This window comes from Calypte anna, chromosome 13 (genome assembly GCF_003957555.1).
Source record: "Calypte anna isolate BGI_N300 chromosome 13, bCalAnn1_v1.p, whole genome shotgun sequence".
NCBI classification, from domain to species: Eukaryota; Metazoa; Chordata; class Aves; order Apodiformes; family Trochilidae; genus Calypte; species Calypte anna.
In genome coordinates, this window is record NC_044259.1 from 11,084,121 (window position 1) to 11,100,725 (window position 16,605).

Genomic DNA, 16,605 nt, shown 5'->3' on the forward strand with positions numbered 1-16,605 from the left:
AAAATTTTCACAAGAGGGAACCTGCCATCATTTGAATCAAGCCACGATGACTTGAATTATTGGCAGAGTGATAAAGTTGTCTTCAAGTTGTCACAACTTAACTGCCAAAATCTGGGATTTCCAAAGATTCTATAAATTTTCTAATTGAAATCATGTTTGGGAACACAGCAACAAAAACCTGTAAAGGGTGTATCTGATACTCTCTTGCTGAAAAGTCAACTCTTTGGTCGTCTTTCACCCCCGAGTCTTTAAGTGTAAGTAAACTTTAACAGTAAGAAAACTGCTCAGTTCTGGAAGTGCTGGTCCCATGGTCCGTGCAGCTGCTCGAAAATGGTTCAGCTGGCTCTTGGGTACCTGCAGGGAAGCAGTCAGGGAAGCAGGGAAGAAGTCAGGAAGCAGGCAGGGAGGCAGGGAAGCAGGTAGGGAAGCAAAGAAGCAGGCAGGGAGGCAGGGAGGCAGCCAGGAAGCAGGGAAGCAGGCAGGGAAGTAGGGAAGCAGGCAGGGAAGCAGGGAAGCAGGCAGGAAGCAGTCAGGGAAGCAGGGAGGAAGCAGGCAGGGAAGCAAGGAAGCAGGTAAGAAGGCAGGGAAGCAGTCAGGAAGCAGGGAAGCAGGCAGGGAACTAGGCAGGAGGCAGGCAGGAAGGCAGGGAAGCAGGCAGGGAAGCAGGTAGGGAGGCAGGGAAGCAATCAGGAAGCAGGGAAGCAGCCAGGAAAGCAGGGAAGCAGGCAGGGAAGCAGTCAGGAAGCAGGGAAGCAATCAGGGAAGCGGGGAAGCAGGCAAGGCGGCAGGGAAGCAGTCAGGAAGCAGGGAAGCAGCCAGGGAAGCAGGCAGGGAAGCAGGCAGGAAGCAGGGAAGCAGTCAGGGAAGCATCAGGAGCAGGTCTGTCTGCTCGATTGCTCATGACTGGTGTCATATGACAAGTCAAAGATGGCTGAAGGGGAGAGCTGCTCAGCGACCGCCGCGGAAGTGAAGGAAGACTTCGAGATTATTGACAAAACCCAGATCCCCGCCGCGGCTGAGCTGAAAAACGAGGAAAAAGAGAAAACGGAAGAAGGGAGGTGGTCTGCACCCATCCTGTCGCTGGCCAAGAAAGCCTCGGAAAACTTGGCGCTGAGCTATGGCAACGCTCTGAAGTCTGCATCTTTGGTAGGACTCATACCCAAACCAGTCAGCACTGACAGCACCGCAAAAACAAGTATGGTCATGTTTATTTAGTAAACTTGCTTTTATGGTGCCCAAATAAGCTTGCTCCGTAAGTGCTGTTGATGAGTGCCAGCCATGCGTGTTTATGACTTTAGGTTTTTTTAAATCTGATGCTGCAACTTTCTCTTTAAGCAAAATGATACAAACGACACAGATGTAGAACTCGGCAAAATGGATTAGAATCGGAAGAACCCTAAACTTTTTTATGTGTTTGGGGAAATTTACTTTAGTTCTGTGCAGTAGGTTTTAATTTGATTCGTTTTCTCCCTCTCCCTTAAAAGTTCACCTCAGCAGCAGTAGGTGATCCAGTCCATTAGTTTTCCTTCTTAGTTGGGCTGGTTCAGAGACAGACCCAGACTGCACTTCTCGTAGAGGCTTCTTGTCAGAAAGTGGACAAGTGAAATAAGATACAGATGTGTTATAAATTATTTCTAACTATGCTAAAAATGCCTTCTCTTTATCCCCAGCTTGCTTTATTTGACATCAGGATTCACAGAGATTTATGGAACAGCTCTCTTAGAATTTAAAGGTTGAATTCTGATGGAATTCTTTAGTTGAATTCATACGGAAATCAAATCTCAGTGATGCTGGGAATAAGACTGGTCAAATGTAGCAGAAATTGGGCCTGGAGTCCTGTACCCCAGGCTCTTGGATAAGTGCTTGATCATTTTGCTAACAGATGGTGACCTTTTTATTTTTATGATATTAAGTAATCAAGCTGGAGTTCTGTGGGGATGAATTGTGACTGCATGAAGTAAGTTACAGCTGATGGACTTTTTTTTTTTCTATAAAAATTCCTCAGTGTTGCATAGTTAAGAGTTTAAGATTGTCTGTCCAGAAAGACCTAGATTCTTCTGTTTCCCACACCAAACATCTCACAAATTTGTTTTCTGAATGCCCATCTTGAACTGGGATCTGACCTGCCTGTGGGCAGAATATCCCATTTTCTTCAGTTGTATTTGGAATAATGCTGTGAATAGATGTAATTCAAAACAACGTACAGCATTTGGTGAGGGGTAGGGAACAAAATGTTCTTCTGCTTGAAATGGAGCTACCACACTTAATGGAACTTTTACCATCAACTTTTGGATTAATGTAAGGGAATACAACACTACCTTCCCAAATTGTTCAAAGTATTTGGATAATACATTGATGAATTATATGGAAAATTACATATGAAAAATCTGTTCATAACTTACATATGAAATATGAACAGTCACTAAATTACCTGTTCTACCTGTTCTTTATTGCCTTTGATCGAGTGCTTTGACCAAGCACTATAAATTCAGGTATTTTTAAGAAATAAGCTGAGGCCAGCAAGACCACTTGTGGAAAACTTGCAACTTGTTCCCTACTGCCATGTTTTTCCAGAGGTTTTTGTAACCTCTGCTTGCTACTTCATCTCTGTGGATCTGATGTAAACTGTTCAGCACATTGTGCTGTCAGTTGGATGTTCAGAAAGGCACATCATAAAACCAGTGTCTGCTACTGAAGAAACTATCTCCTGCCTTGAAGAGGAGGCAAGGAGCTACAAATTTGAAGAGTACAAATCAAGACAGACTTTCAGTCTTAAAGACCAAGAGATGATGAGCTGGTAGCTTTTCTTTGTGCTTCAGTGTTTTCTGACTTTTGTGGTGAATAATTATGGTAAACAGCTACCAGGCAGTGTGACTGCATTCTTCTAAAGACTGCAGCATGTTTGTGATCTTTAGCACTTAGCTAACTCAATTCCTAATCCTTGAGGCTGGGCTTCGATAATGTCTCTAATACCTCCCTATTTCACATGTACCAACTTGTCCAGAGGTTTGCAAAAAATGTACTTGACTGTGTAAATTTTCAACAGTCTAAAAAATATTGTTCAAGTGATTATTTAGCTTAACACAAACTCTTACTAAGACAATGTTTCAATTCCAGTTCATAAAGAACCTTTTATTCACAGTATTTTAAAATTCAAAAATATGTTGGCTTTGCTACTGAAACACCCCAATACCCAAAGAAACCAACAGATTTTTCTGCTTTGGCAGTCAGCTTACTTCCTGTTCCTGATGTGTAACCTGACAGTGTGACAGCCCTTTTAACCCTGTCTCTCTGAAGACATCATATGCAGTTTTGAGGCATCCACTTCCCTGACTGTAGGGATTGATACAACAGGACACTGACGGGACTGTGTGCTTTGTGATTAAGAGTTGATGGGGGTGACTTCCTGTTTTCACTCCTCTAGAGAAGGCTATTTTCAGTTTTAATCCTCAGTTATGAGCACAAAAAGGAAAACAATGGAAAATCGGTACCCAAAGAGACTTTTGCATGGTGTTAGAAACACTGTTAACAGTCTTATCTGACATGGGGGCTACCTGTTGGTCTTCAGCAACTGCTATTACAGCACGGGAACATGACCAGGTTTGATCCGCAGGTGACCCGCAGGGCCCTCAGCAGGTGGTTTAGGCCACCTCGGGCCTGCAATTGGCATCCTGTCAGAACCTATTGTTGACCGGAGATAAAACGTGGTCGCCGGCAGCTTCTTTTTGTCTCGCCCTCCTGCAGGTGTCAAGAAGAGCCTGTCGGGCCTGGGCGGGGAGGAGCAGCGCTACCTTCCCGGCGGGAGGGCTGAGGGGATGCGCTGCCCACGGCCGAACCCCGCGCCAGAAACTCTTCATAAAATGGCGGCCGGCGCGGCGCGGTGCGGGGCAGTCTCACTCTCGCGAGAGTGGCGGCGGGGCGGGGCAGGGGGGAATGCGTGTGCCGTTGCCGTGGTAACGCGGGCGGGGCGGGGTCTCCTCAGCCGGTGGTGGGGGTGCCCGCCCCGCCGCACAGGTACGGGACCCCCGCTGTGGCGACGACAGCCCCGGGGGAAAAGGAAGGGGGGAGGTGGGGATGTGCCGTGTCCCCCCGCGGGCGGAGGGTGCTGGGGATGGCAGGGCCGGAGCAGCGGGGCTCCCCGTGTCGGTTCTTGACGATTCCCCCGGACCGTGTCCTGCACCCGGCTCTGCTCCAGCCGCTCAGCCCCGCAAGATGGAGACGAGGCGGGGCGGCAGCGCTCCTGTCAGCGTTGTCAGGGCTCGGGAGCGCGTTTCTAAAAACAGCGTTTCTGTCTCCATCCCTCTGTCTGTGTCTGTGTCTGTGTCTGTGTGTGTCTGTGTCCGTGTGTGTCTGTGTCTGTGTCTGTGTGCCGTGTCCCCAGGTGCGCGGTACCACAGCATGGAGGAGCGTGCCAACCTCATGAACATGATGAAGCTCAGCATCAAAATTCTCATCCAGTCGGCCCTGAGCCTGGGCCGGACCCTGGACTCTGATTTCCCTCCCTTGCAGCAGTTCTTCGTGGTGCTGGAGCACTGCCTCAAGCACGGACTGAAAGGTGGGCACCCACTCCCCGCAGCTGCCACGCAGGAGAGGCAGATAAATTGTCTGTGTCCTGGCTCACCCGACATTAAAGTTAATCACATCCACCTTATGATGCTAATCCCTGTTAGAGATACAACTGTGTTGTCACCTACTAATATAACCTGTATTTTGTACCTCCGAAACCATCACGGTGGTTTAATGCCCCCTTTTCATTCACATGATAGGGGTTGGTAAGAGAAAGGATAACAAAAGGTAAAATTTGTGATTTGGGAGTTGGAAGGTTGCCACTATTCCTCACAAACTTCTCTGTGTACTTCCTATAGTGAAGAAGACTTTTATTGGACAGAACAAATCATTTTTTGGTCCTTTGGAGCTAGTGGAAAAACTTTGTCCTGAAGCATCAGATATAGCAACCAGTGTTAAAAACCTGCCAGAGCTGAAGTAAGTTGATTGTTGGGGCTGATGCATTTATTTCACTTACACTGCTGCTAAAGCGAATCCTTTACATCACCTTTCCTCTTGCTTAAGGAGATTTTGTTCCCAGAAAGAAAAATAGCATATATTGTTGATATCCTCCAAGAGCTGAGGAGGACATCACAAAACACTCTGTGCTTCTGATTCAAGCAAAGCTGTTAGATTAAAAAAAAACATTTTGAAACGTCTGTAAGCTTGCTAAAATAGCTGTAGGGTCTTCATGGATATTTTCTTTCCTCTTCTTTCCTTCACTTTTATGGCTTTGTCTGCTTTGTGTGTGTGCTGGTAGTATTTCATCTGTATAATTCAGGACCATGAAGTCTAGGATGTATCCTAGTACTAGGATACTATGTATTGATACTATGATATTGATACTATGGTATCAATGGTGGTATCTGGTATCTGGTAGTAGCTGAAAATCTGTATCTTTCCAAAATAGGAAGATTTTACAATATACTTTCCCTTCACTGAAGCAATGTAATTTACTCCTACACTTCTGTGTTCGAGAGAGAAAACATTGTAAAGGGAGGAATGAAATGTAAAAATCTAGTTAACAATCCTTTTTTGTTGTACCAAAACATGCATTTTTTTCATTGTAGGACTGCTGTAGGAAGGGGAAGGGCTTGGCTTTATCTTGCACTCATGCAAAAGAAGCTGGCAGATTATCTCAAAGTACTCTTGGACCATAAGCATCTATTAAGGTAACAGTACAGACATGAGTAGATTGCATTCACTGAATCACTGCAACCTTGCATTGCTGGGGGTCATTAATTGACCAGTTATTAATTGACCAGTTTAAGCTTTTCCATGCAACCTGCAGAGATTCAAGTTGTTCACTGTTTTCGCAGTCAACCTACAGAGAAACAAGTATTTTCTGTGAGAGTTCTGCATCTTCCATTTTGTGCAGTAAATTAGAAAAGAGGGATAGCTTTATATGGACTACCTCACTATTTATATGATTTCAGTTATGGCAGCATCATTAGAATTGTTGTGATGTGCAGTGATGCCATACTATATTTCTCCTATTAATAGTGAATAAATTCACTATTTCTTCATAGTGAATTTTATGAACCTGATGCGTTGATGATGGAGGAGGAAGGAGCAGTCATTGTGGGTCTGCTTGTTGGACTGAATGTGATTGATGCAAACCTTTGCTTGAAAGGAGAAGACTTGGACTCCCAGGTGAAGATTAAAGCTTAAATAAGATCACTCTGTGTAAGATTCCAGTAGACATAAGCACATCCATAAATACTTTAGAATTCTTAAATGGGGTCTGCAGCCTGGGTTTGCCGTTGTTTACAGATGAAGACATTTGAATGTCTAATGATAAACCAAAATTGGATGAACTAAGCTAATGGCAAGAGATACTTTGTCAAGACCAAGATTCTAGGGACTTGTGGGAGCTTTTGTTTTGAGAAGGAATGGTCATTTCCTTTTGGCTTGGGTGGGGGCAAGCAATGGTCTCAGATACCTCAGCTGCTTTGATGAAACAAACCAGGAGTATAAGGAATGTTTTGAGGTATTTGTAAGGCAAACAAATAGATGCCTCACATGAATCTCTGCTTAATGTGTTGAGAGGATCTTGTCATTTGAGACCACATCCTCTTTCAGCCAGTCTGTTTTATTTTTGAACTAGGTAAACTTTGACAAAATGTGTCAGTAGCACTGCAGAAGTCTAACTCTCTCTCTGAATTAAAAATGTACATTGCTAGAATTTTATTCTTATTAACCTTTTTGTTCATGACAAGATAATGTTCAGAAAATAATGTTGACATTGTGCTGCCTGTTCTACAAATTATGAACATGGCTAACTATTAATGTATTTATAAGAACTCAATGTCATATATCCCTAAGATTCTGTGCTTGGGTTTAGAAAGTGTGAGTGAGGTTCTTTTTTTTTTTTTTTTTTCCTGGAGCCAAGGGAGGGCAAGAATATGGAATTATCTGCCTTTCTAACTTAAACTTCAGATGTTTACCATTTTCTAAAAATAAAGTAATGCCTGCTGCAACACAGAGTTGCACTGTGAAGGTGTCTTAATGCCTTCAATGTATTTTTCAGGTTGGAGTGATTGATTTTTCCTTGTACCTGAAGGAAACACAGGACAGTGATGGCAAACAGTATGTATGGTGAATTATTAATTCTAAATCTTTGTATTTTTGTAGAGCAAGCCTGTTCTTCTGTAGGAGCACAGGAGTGCAAGAGATCTTAAACTCTGTTAATCATCAAAAAAAGATAATCCAAAGTGCATTTTGTTAGCTGAACAAAAGCACTAACTGTCAAAGTTTGAGCTCATGGTAGTTTTAACAGCACAGTGTGGTGAGTTTGTGTCTTAACCTGGTACCAAATCAGAAGCACCCAGAATTCTAGGTTGTGTTGTTACTGTGTTCTAGGAAATGTGATCTGGGAAGTCACTCACTACCAGGTCACTGCTTTCCTTTTACACAGTTTCAGAAATGCTCTCACATAAGTAGATATCTTTGTGGAAGAGATCAGTTGTGAAAGAAAAAACATACTTGAAGGTAAAATGTTAGGTAAATTGCAGACTGCATCACTGTAGTGAATGGGGAGGACTTCATAGTTTTGTGCTTCTTCAACTTCAGAGCACTTTACTGTTCAGCTGCTTCATTTCCCCAGTGCTTCTGGTCTGGCTCAGGCACAAATCATAGAATTGGCTGGGTTGGAAGGGACCTCAGAGATCATCGAGTCCAACCCTTAAATATCTTTATAAGAAAAGTTTTCAATTCTGTTTGCAAATCTGTGTTGAAAACCATAGTACAAACTAGCACTTTAGAATTAAGGAGGTTCTTCTCAATCAATAAATTCTGTCTTTTACAACTAGAGATGGAGGGATTACAGCTGTCCTTGACCAGAAGCATTATGTGGAAGAACTTAACCGACATCTAAGGTGGGGTTTTAATTTCTTTTAATGTACAGACACTTGTCCTGTTTAGCCTTTCCAGTATGAGTTTGACTGTCTCTGCTGTCACTCTGGTAGATTATTGTCAATACTGAAATGTGTTTTCTTGTTATTTCCCAAAATCTTAGTTTTACTTTGTAGTCTTACTCTTCTGATGGCATATGCAGTTCAGAAAACAGTAATAGTTGACTTTTTTTGAGACTTATTATTGATTAACAAAAGATTTTGGAGCTAATTTTTCAAGATTAAATTATTACAAGTGAATCTGGACTTTCATTCTTTAGAGGAAGAGTGTACCAAAGTATTTCACTATGCACAAATACAAGATAGTAAAAATCTGATTGAAGGTAGGAATAAATGTTGAGCACTGGAACTTCTTTTATTGTTTTTATGCTTCTCTTTTTCTTGCTCCAGTTGCACAGTTGCAGATCTTCAGAACAAAATAGACTGTTTAGAAAAGACCAATTCAAAACTCCAGGAAGAGGTTTGTGCCTGGTCTGTTAAATGTTTCTTGTAGTTGTTTTCTATCAGAGGCAAAACTCACTAAGAATATACCTTAGACCTAATATTTGAGTTGATACTAATGAAGGATGTGGGATTGGTAGGACTGGCGTGTGGAGAAAGCTCTGTGGAAAGCTTCTACACTTCGTTAGCTGTTAAAAAGCTTTTGGGCAATGGAAATTGCAATGAAAGTTCTGGAGAGAGATACTCATGAAAAACAAGACACTTTATTTGTCAGACAGGTTTCCTTAATCCAGTTCTTATCTTGCAGTGGTGTCTCCACCTAAAAGTAATCATACCACTGTAATGAACATGACTTGTCCCTCTGTCCTTCTGCACATAGATGTGTATTTGCCATGACGTAAGCAGAGCTCAGGAAAAGAATCACACTTCAATTAGGAAACCTTTGCTAGGCAGGAACTGAAATAGAACCCAGCAGCATGTATGATAATGGGATTTTTGGTTTTCTTGTGGTGGTGGTTTACAGTTTGTTTATATTACAGTATATGTGAGGTCAGAGTGTGTAGTCCAACTTCTTACTTTTGGGGGTATCTCCACATGAAAATGCCATAAGGTTCCACCAGTGAATCTCAACCTTGACTTTTGGTTCATACCAGAACGAATACTGCAGATCATAGATCTGTGGTGGATTTCAGCCTTTTACACTAGGCTGTGTTTCTTTACACAGTTGATATTTAAAAATAATTGATGTGGACATGAAGCAGAAGTCAACTGAACAAATGTGGTGGGTTTATTAATTTGGGCTGTACAGTGAGTAGGGCTTCAAAAAGGTCAGGAAGCTTCTAGGGGAAATGAAAGTGTCGAAAGGGGAAGTGAGCAGCACACCTGCTGCAAAGGCTGAGATACTAACTTTAGAGTGCCTCCAAATGATGTGTTAATATAATAAATATGTTCTCTATGTAAACAGCTTGCAGCAGCAACTGACCGGATTGGATCCCTTCAGGAAGAGCAGCAGCAATTAAAACAACAGAATGAATTAATTCGTGAACGGAGTGAAAAAAGTGTAGAGGTGGGCAACCTGTTTGCAACCTGTTTAAAGATGATGAGGAGCCTTAAAATAAATTATTTCTTTTGAGCATCTGTAGTTAGTGCTCTCAAAAGGACTTTGAACTGGAATGCTAGGAAAGGTTAGCATGTTACTGTGTAGATCACTGCTCTTTTGTATAGTATGCACAGGTGTTAGATTTTGTTGTTCTGTACTACACACTTAAACCTATATTTACAGAAGAGAGAAAGCATTAGAAGTATTAGAATAGTTTATTTTTATTTTCACTGTTTTTTGGAAATGTCAGCTTATTAACATTTACCCACTCATTTATTGTGAAATAATAGGATTTTACTTGAAATAGCATGTAGGAATGCTGGGACACACCCAAAATCTTAAGGTTTACTTCAAATACATAGCTTTGTGATCTCATGGCTTTTCTGCTGATGTTTTTTTGTAGGTAACAAAAGAGGATACACAAGTGGAATTGGATACTTATAAGCAGTCACGACAGGGTCTTGATGAAATGTACAGTGATGTCTGGAAACAGCTGAAAGAAGAAAAAAAAATCAGGCTGGTAAGGCAATTAACAAAAGATACAGGATTCTGTCTCTGTTAAGGTAGCATTACAAATACAAGATACTTGCTGAACCTACCAGTGTTGTTACAGCAGAGACTTAGATCTGTGGCTCTAAGTCAGCCCCAAATCCAGCTGCCAGGAGAAATGTTTCATTTGACAGTCCCTAAGTTACACACTGAGCTCTACACTTTGTTCCAGCAGATCTGCACCCTTCCTCTGGTCTGGAGGGCTGGAATAGCATTTTGGTCTTACTGACTTAAGGTGTTCTCTGAGATTTGACTCCTCTGTAAAATCAGACTCAGGGGTGACACACAGTTTATGCAAGGATTGCATGGATTTTGGAAATGCTTATCCCTGACATCTGACTACATAGCATGAACTAGGAAATCTCTTTGTAAGGAACTAGAGAAGGAGTTGGAGCTCCAAATTGGAATGAAGACAGAAATGGAAATTGCAATGAAACTTCTGGAGAAAGATACTCATGAAAAACAAGACACTTTAGTTGCACTTCGCCAACAATTAGAAGAAGTGAAGGCCATTAATTTGCAGATGTTTCATAAATCCCAGGTATGTACATAGTGGGGAAGAGAAAGAGCAGCTGGACAAAAAATACTCCAGTAGGCATTTCTGAGGGGAAGTGATGGAGGAGTAGTGTTCACACAAAATATACAAAGCTTGTTTCTGCTGATATCAGGAATTTAACTGGGCTGACCCTCCCATACCTGGTGCCAGAAATTCAGAGGGGATTTCTCTCAGTTTTTATGGTATGGTTTGTTTTGTTTTGTTTTTTTTTTTTTGCAGCTCCCTGGTTCTGTGCCCACTGAGCACAGTTATATTAAAATCATAATAGTAACAATACACATTCTTACACTGTTTGATTTAATCTGGTAATGCAATTCTTCAAGCTTCCTTCTGAGGAAAAGACTTCTGGCTTGTAGCTGACCACATCATGGGTGAAAGCTTAGTACCATGAAGTTTTTTTCTGAGCTCTAAAAAAGTTGAAGAATGTCTGCTCTGGTATTATCAGCATTTTGTTTGTACATTCCAGTCAGACCCAGGCATGGCCTGTAACAAACTAAACATTCCTTATCTAGGGGCAGCTTTTCATTAAACTCCAACACTTTGTCTTTTAGAAAACTCAAATGTATTACCTGGAATGTTCACTTATTCCTACAGAATGCAGAATGTTCATTACAACAGAAAACAGAAGCAATATCCTCATTTGAAGGAAAAACAAATGAGATGATGTCCTCTATGAAACAAATGGAAGAGAGGTAATAATCACAAGCTCAAGAAGTCAACACTGAAGTCAGTAGAAAGTTTCCAACTGAAACCTTTACAGGATGACCTTCCATACACCCTTACAGACGTTTGGGCATGTGTGCTGGCATGATGTTCTTTGTCCTTTCTCATCCTGATCACCCTCTGCTCTTGCCTGTTCTCTTTTCCCAGACAAACATACCCATAATTGACCCTTTTGGAAACCAAAGCTCTTTCCATAGGCAGGCTGTTTAAAATCACAGCCATTTTAGTTTAGGACTGAGTATGCCTCACACTTTTGGGTTTTGTTTTTTTTCTTGCAGAAACAGGTGCTTTCAAAAGTGTTGTCTTTTTTCTCCACTGCCATTTTCAGTTCAATCTCTTAGTAAGTTCTGTATGGTAAATCTCAAAAAAAAAAAAAACAGAATGAGAGGGTGGAAGTAAGAAGCATGTGAACTGACAACTCATGTACCTGTTCCTTACTCTGTAGATTGCAGCATGCGGAAAAGGCAAAGCAGGCTGCAGAAGAAAGATGCAACAAGATGAAGGAAGAGCTTGCTGGCAGGCTTGACACTTGTAGGCAACAGATGTCCCAGATGGACAGCAAATGGTATTTAATCTGATCAAGTTCTTTCCTTCCCTTCTGCCGTTTCATTAATAAATGCTTTCTTCTCCTTTTGTGCTAAGATCTAAAGAGGGGTAAGGTTTGGATCATATTGGTTTCAGCAAGCATTGACAGCAGTATGAGAGCAGTAGGAAGGCCCAGCACTTCTCTATAGAGAGCAGAGAATTTTGAAATGCTTTTTCCAGCATTTTTTTTCTTTTTAAACTCTGTGACCTAAAAATGCTAATATAGTTTCTGATGTCTGTTGCCATAACATCCCTGTTCTTTCCTTTCTCAGAACACCACTCTAGCTTTTGCCCTGTTTTGGACAAGGTTTCTTTTGATACCAGAGGTCTCCTTAAGCAGTATAGGATATATTTCTGCTATAAGGTTTTTTAGGGTGAATTATTTTTAAACAGCTCAACTCTGGAAAAGGAGTTAAAATCTGAAAAGGAACAAAGACAAACTTTGCAAAGAGAACTACACCAAGAGAAGGATGCTACGGCTCTGCTTAAAACAGAATTGCAACAAATGGAAGGACTGAAAAAGGTACACACAGTGCAAACTTGCCCAGTGTTCAGCAGGATTAAAACTGACTTAGAACCAGTGCAGTGTTTGTATCTGTAGTAGGGTATTTCTTCTGTACAACTTTCCTCTGGGTGGTTTCAAACTTGGCTGGTATGACACAAGCCTGCATGTGAAATGCCAGAACAGGGCTCAGGCAACAGGAACAGCCAAGCTAGAGGTATCTGAGGAGGTTTCTCTCTGCCCTGCCTTGGCTGCACCAGCATCTGAGCCATTTCTCAGTCAGCTGAAGCCAAGCTGGGGTAGCTGGGGACAAAAAGCTGATCAGCTGTCCCATCAGCTGGTTTCTCCAGGTGAGATACCCCTGCTCAGGTAGGAAGTAGCAAGTTCAGAGCTTTCAGTGACAGCATGAGGTCTTTCAGTTTTATGCCATAAGGATATGTTTTCCAGCACTGAAAAGAACACAGTTTACTTTTTGACCACGAATATTCTTGTTAATCAGAAGAGGTTTTGCTCCTGTGTGTCAAGCAGTTTAGATTTTGAAGGCACAATTGTACACCAGTATCTGTCTGTGTGCTCATATGTGGGCATAGGAGTGCTGCATTCCAGCTATGCTCAAAAAGTTGTTTAAAGCCTGAAAATCCTCCTCTCTTTCTGGAAAATAACATTAAATTACTTCATTGTTTGTGCTCTACAAGAACACCTGGGTAGTTCAGCTACATGATTCTAAAAATCAAACCTTAGACATAGGTGGTCTTGTAAAAGAGCTTGTTTCTTTTGACATGCTTGGGTAGTTTGGGTAGACTTCCAGATCCTGGTTATAAATCAAACCTAGCACAAAAAAAATGTCCTTGATTTTGTGCTTCATTTTTTAGGAACTGAGAAAACTTCAAGATGAGAAACAGCAGTTAGAGAAAGTCTGTGAGGAGCAGGAGCAAGCTCTTCAAGAAATGGGACTTCACCTCAGCCAGTAAGTTTTAGGAGTTGAACTCCTGTAAGTGACTTAACCTGGAGGATGGGGTATCAAACTAATACAAATAATTTTAAAATGCATCCAGTTATAAAAATCAATAAACATGAGAATTTTAGGAGACAGCTACTATACATAGGAACATAAAATAAGAGTAAGATGGCTGAGATAAGAAACAATACAGTAAATACATAGTTCTTAGACTGGAACTGTGCTTCTGCCACATTCTTCTGAATATACTGATAAGGGGGCAAGCCCCAAGGTGACAAAGCTTCCTGGTGCCACTGAGTGGTTCAGAGTTGTAAGAGGGAGCTGACTGTAGAATTAGAGTTTAAATTCAGTGGCTGCACAGTGAAATGGCAGGTAAAATTCAATACAACTGAATGCAAAGTCCTGCAGAGGGAATATTTTTTTTTCCAGGTCAAAGTTGAAGATGGAAGACATTAAAGAAGTAAATAAAGCACTAAAGGTATTCTGAATCTCATGGATAGTTTGGCTAAAGATACGCATTTCATTTAACACCAACAAACTTCATCATGATCATCCTACTTTAACAAATGGCTTTTCAAAAGCACCAGCAGTGCTGGTAAGATGCCTTTGAATTTTGTTTGATATATTTGTGTGTACAGTGAGGTTTTTATTATAATGTTCTAGGGCCATACCTGGCTGAAGGATGATGAAGCAACACACTGCAAGCAATGTGAAAAGGAATTCTCTATCTCAAGAAGGAAGGTATTGCTCAGTGGTTTTTTCCTTTTGTCACAGGAAACAAAACTTGTGCTATTGCCTAGTTTGATAGGGAAGGCTGACACTATCCCAGATTTTGTTGGCATGTTAACTATGTACAGGTTATTTTGTATTTCCCATCCTAAAAATAACATTCTGTTTGGGTAGGGAGCTGTCATGGGCTGTGTTCTCTCCCTGTGTTTCACCTCCCTACCCTGTGTGAGGAGGACTGGGTGCTCACAGGCCCATGCTCAGGGCCTTTCAGTGTCAGGGAACTGCTTCTGGGGCCCTGCCCCAGTGTTTGGGACAGCTCGGGGTGCCTGCACAGGAGCCTGGCAGCCCAGGCACCAGATCTCCCCAGTGCTGAGCTGGCAATCCATGCAAGCTGTGCCAGGGAGCTGCAAAAAGGCAGCAGAGCAGCTGCCCCAGCCCCAGCCAGGCCTGCTCAACTCTTGGTACCAGAGGGAAGCCAAGCTGTGCAGGGATCAGTCCTCTGCACAGGAGGAACCACTGCTGGGAGGGCTGAGCCTCTTGGGAAGCAGAGGGTGATGTCAGTGCACTTCCAAAAGCTTTAAGGTCTCATCTATCTCCTCAGTGCTGCTCAGTTTTTAGGCAGATGAGCTTATTCTAACTTTTTGTTTTGTAGCATCACTGCAGAAACTGTGGGGACATCTTCTGCAACACGTGTTCCAGTAATGAACTTGCACTGCCATCATACCCCAAACCTGTCCGTGTTTGTGACACTTGTCACACTTTACTCCTTCAACGGTGTTCATCTAATTCTTCCTAAGGTTTTCATAACCTTGACTGGACCACTTTAACATTGGAGAAGTAGCCATTATTCTGTTAATTCTGAGTTCCAGGCATCTTCTATGCAGCAGGCTGTCTGGTCTCTTTAGTAATTCCAGTGTAGGACAGAGCAGTCTAAAATAATTTTTAGGGATTATGCAAGCTAATGTTTCTCCAACTGGAATAAGTAAGACAATTATGTTGACTGTAATTTCCCTTGAAGTTCTGTTTGAAAACTAAAATGCAGATTTACTTTTTCTGATTTTTATAGATATTTGTATTAAAATTTGTATATGGCATTTCTAACTTTATTTGATCCATCTATTCTTCAATGTCTGTCTACACATTAACTGCAGTCCCTCTGTGTTGTCACTGTAGGTGCTCCTGTGAGTTTCACTGGCTGTGTACAGTTTTGTATTTGCTCAAAGTACAGAGAAGAAAAGTCAATTTATGAATTGTCTATAGAGAAAGAGCTTTATGAGGAGTGTCAATGAATGTGCCTTCAGTTCACTGTGGAGTCTAAAACCTACACCTTGTAGTTGTTCTGAAAGTCGCTGTGACCACAGTGCAGTAGTTACACAATAAAACCTTTTGCAAGAACTGACAGCAAGAGTGAAGTTCTGATTTTTAACAGCTGCCCATCACAGGGCCCAGAAGGGAATGTTCCTGTACTGCTACACAGGTTCAGGGCTTAAGTTGGAGGTAGCTGATACACCCCCAGAATAACTGACCAGAACACACACTCACGGTGTTCTCCCAGAAGGTGCCCAGGTCAGTGCTCTGCAGAGGTAACTTTCCCTATTTCCTCAGGAATGTGGGAAGTGACAGCTTGCTCTGACAGGCCCTGAGACACAACAGGGCTGTGGAAGGTGATACTGAGCTGCTAAAGATGCTTATAGCCTGAGCAAGGCCACTTGGGCTCAGGCAGGACAGGGCAGAAAGCAGCTTGTCACATGAGGTGTCAGAGGAGGGAGGTGACACCTACACATTACTGCTAACACTGAAGTGAGCACACAATTGCACACAGGCTGTTTCCTTTCAAAGGCTTCACAGAGAACAGCTCAAGGCCAGGTGAGATCCCTGTGCTGCCGTGGGGCTGTTCAGTTCCCCCCAGGCCTGGTGGGAGCTCAGCAGGGACAGAGCCCTGTGCTGGGACCCAGGTAATGAAGCAGTTTAACAGCCCAGAGACACCAGTGGCTGCAGAACAAAGTGATCAGGATTTAACCCTTTCCAAAGCTCCACTGCTGCAAAAAGTGGTGGGGTTTTCTTCACTGTAGAAAGGGACCTCAAAGGAATGATTACATGGAAAGAGCAAATAAATTTAGTGCATGGAAGCTGATGCAGAAGTTCTACTGCTCAGGAATTGTTAACAGCTGCTTATAAAATCACATCTTTAAGCGTGAGGGTTGACAAGGTGAATTTATTGAAACATGGTTGCACTGAGCTGCAACATTAATGCAGCACACTGGCTCCAAAGAGCCACCTACAATTAAGTACAGAATCACCCCTCAGCCCCCCTTTGCCAATACCCCTGCTCACGTTGCAGCCTTCTGGCACTTTCAAACCCACACACTCCCAGCACCCAGAGGTGCTTCTTTTCTTCACTCTCCTCCCCTGGCTGAGAAATAATTGTCACTTTAACATCATTTAGGTGAGAATGGTTGTTAGGAGCAGTCACAATGCTATGGGCAGGCGCGCATTAGGGTGCTA

The 16,605-nt window shown here is 42.3% G+C and overlaps 1 protein-coding gene across 3 annotated transcripts; it reads left to right on the top strand.

Moving 5' to 3' along the window:
• Nucleotides 1-908: 908 nt before the first annotated feature.
• Nucleotides 909-15,498, top strand: RUFY1 (RUN and FYVE domain containing 1). 3 transcript variants are annotated; one of them, XM_008501991.2, is made up of 18 exons: nt 909-1,195; nt 4,382-4,555; nt 4,866-4,983; nt 5,616-5,717; nt 6,075-6,198; nt 7,076-7,134; nt 7,857-7,922; nt 8,349-8,418; nt 9,364-9,465; nt 9,902-10,018; nt 10,421-10,588; nt 11,198-11,295; nt 11,772-11,891; nt 12,305-12,434; nt 13,286-13,380; nt 13,801-13,849; nt 14,035-14,112; nt 14,753-15,040. In XM_008501991.2, exons 1-18 carry the CDS (start codon nt 928-930, stop codon nt 14,894-14,896), a joined length of 2,082 nt encoding a protein of 693 aa, XP_008500213.1. In that variant the 5' UTR covers nt 909-927; the 3' UTR covers nt 14,897-15,040. The 3 variants fall into 3 exon arrangements, with proteins under 3 accessions (XP_008500213.1, XP_030314974.1, XP_030314975.1); XM_030459114.1 differs by having other exon boundaries at nt 919-1,146; nt 14,753-15,498; XM_030459115.1 differs by lacking the exon at nt 909-1,195 and adding an exon at nt 3,971-4,014 and having other exon boundaries at nt 14,753-15,497.
• Nucleotides 15,499-16,605: the final 1,107 nt, after the last annotated feature.

Bases quoted from the DNA above. Each gene is read 5' to 3' on its own strand.
- RUFY1 (XM_008501991.2), top strand. From the start codon at position 928: ATGGCTGAAGGGGAGAGCTGCTCAGCGACCGCCGCGGAAGTGAAGGAA. The intron at 7,135-7,856 runs GTATGTATGGTG...TTTTACAACTAG, and splicing joins CAGGACAGTGATGGCAAACA to AGATGGAGGGATTACAGCTG. The intron at 13,381-13,800 runs GTAAGTTTTAGG...TTTTTTTTCCAG, and splicing joins ATGGGACTTCACCTCAGCCA to GTCAAAGTTGAAGATGGAAG.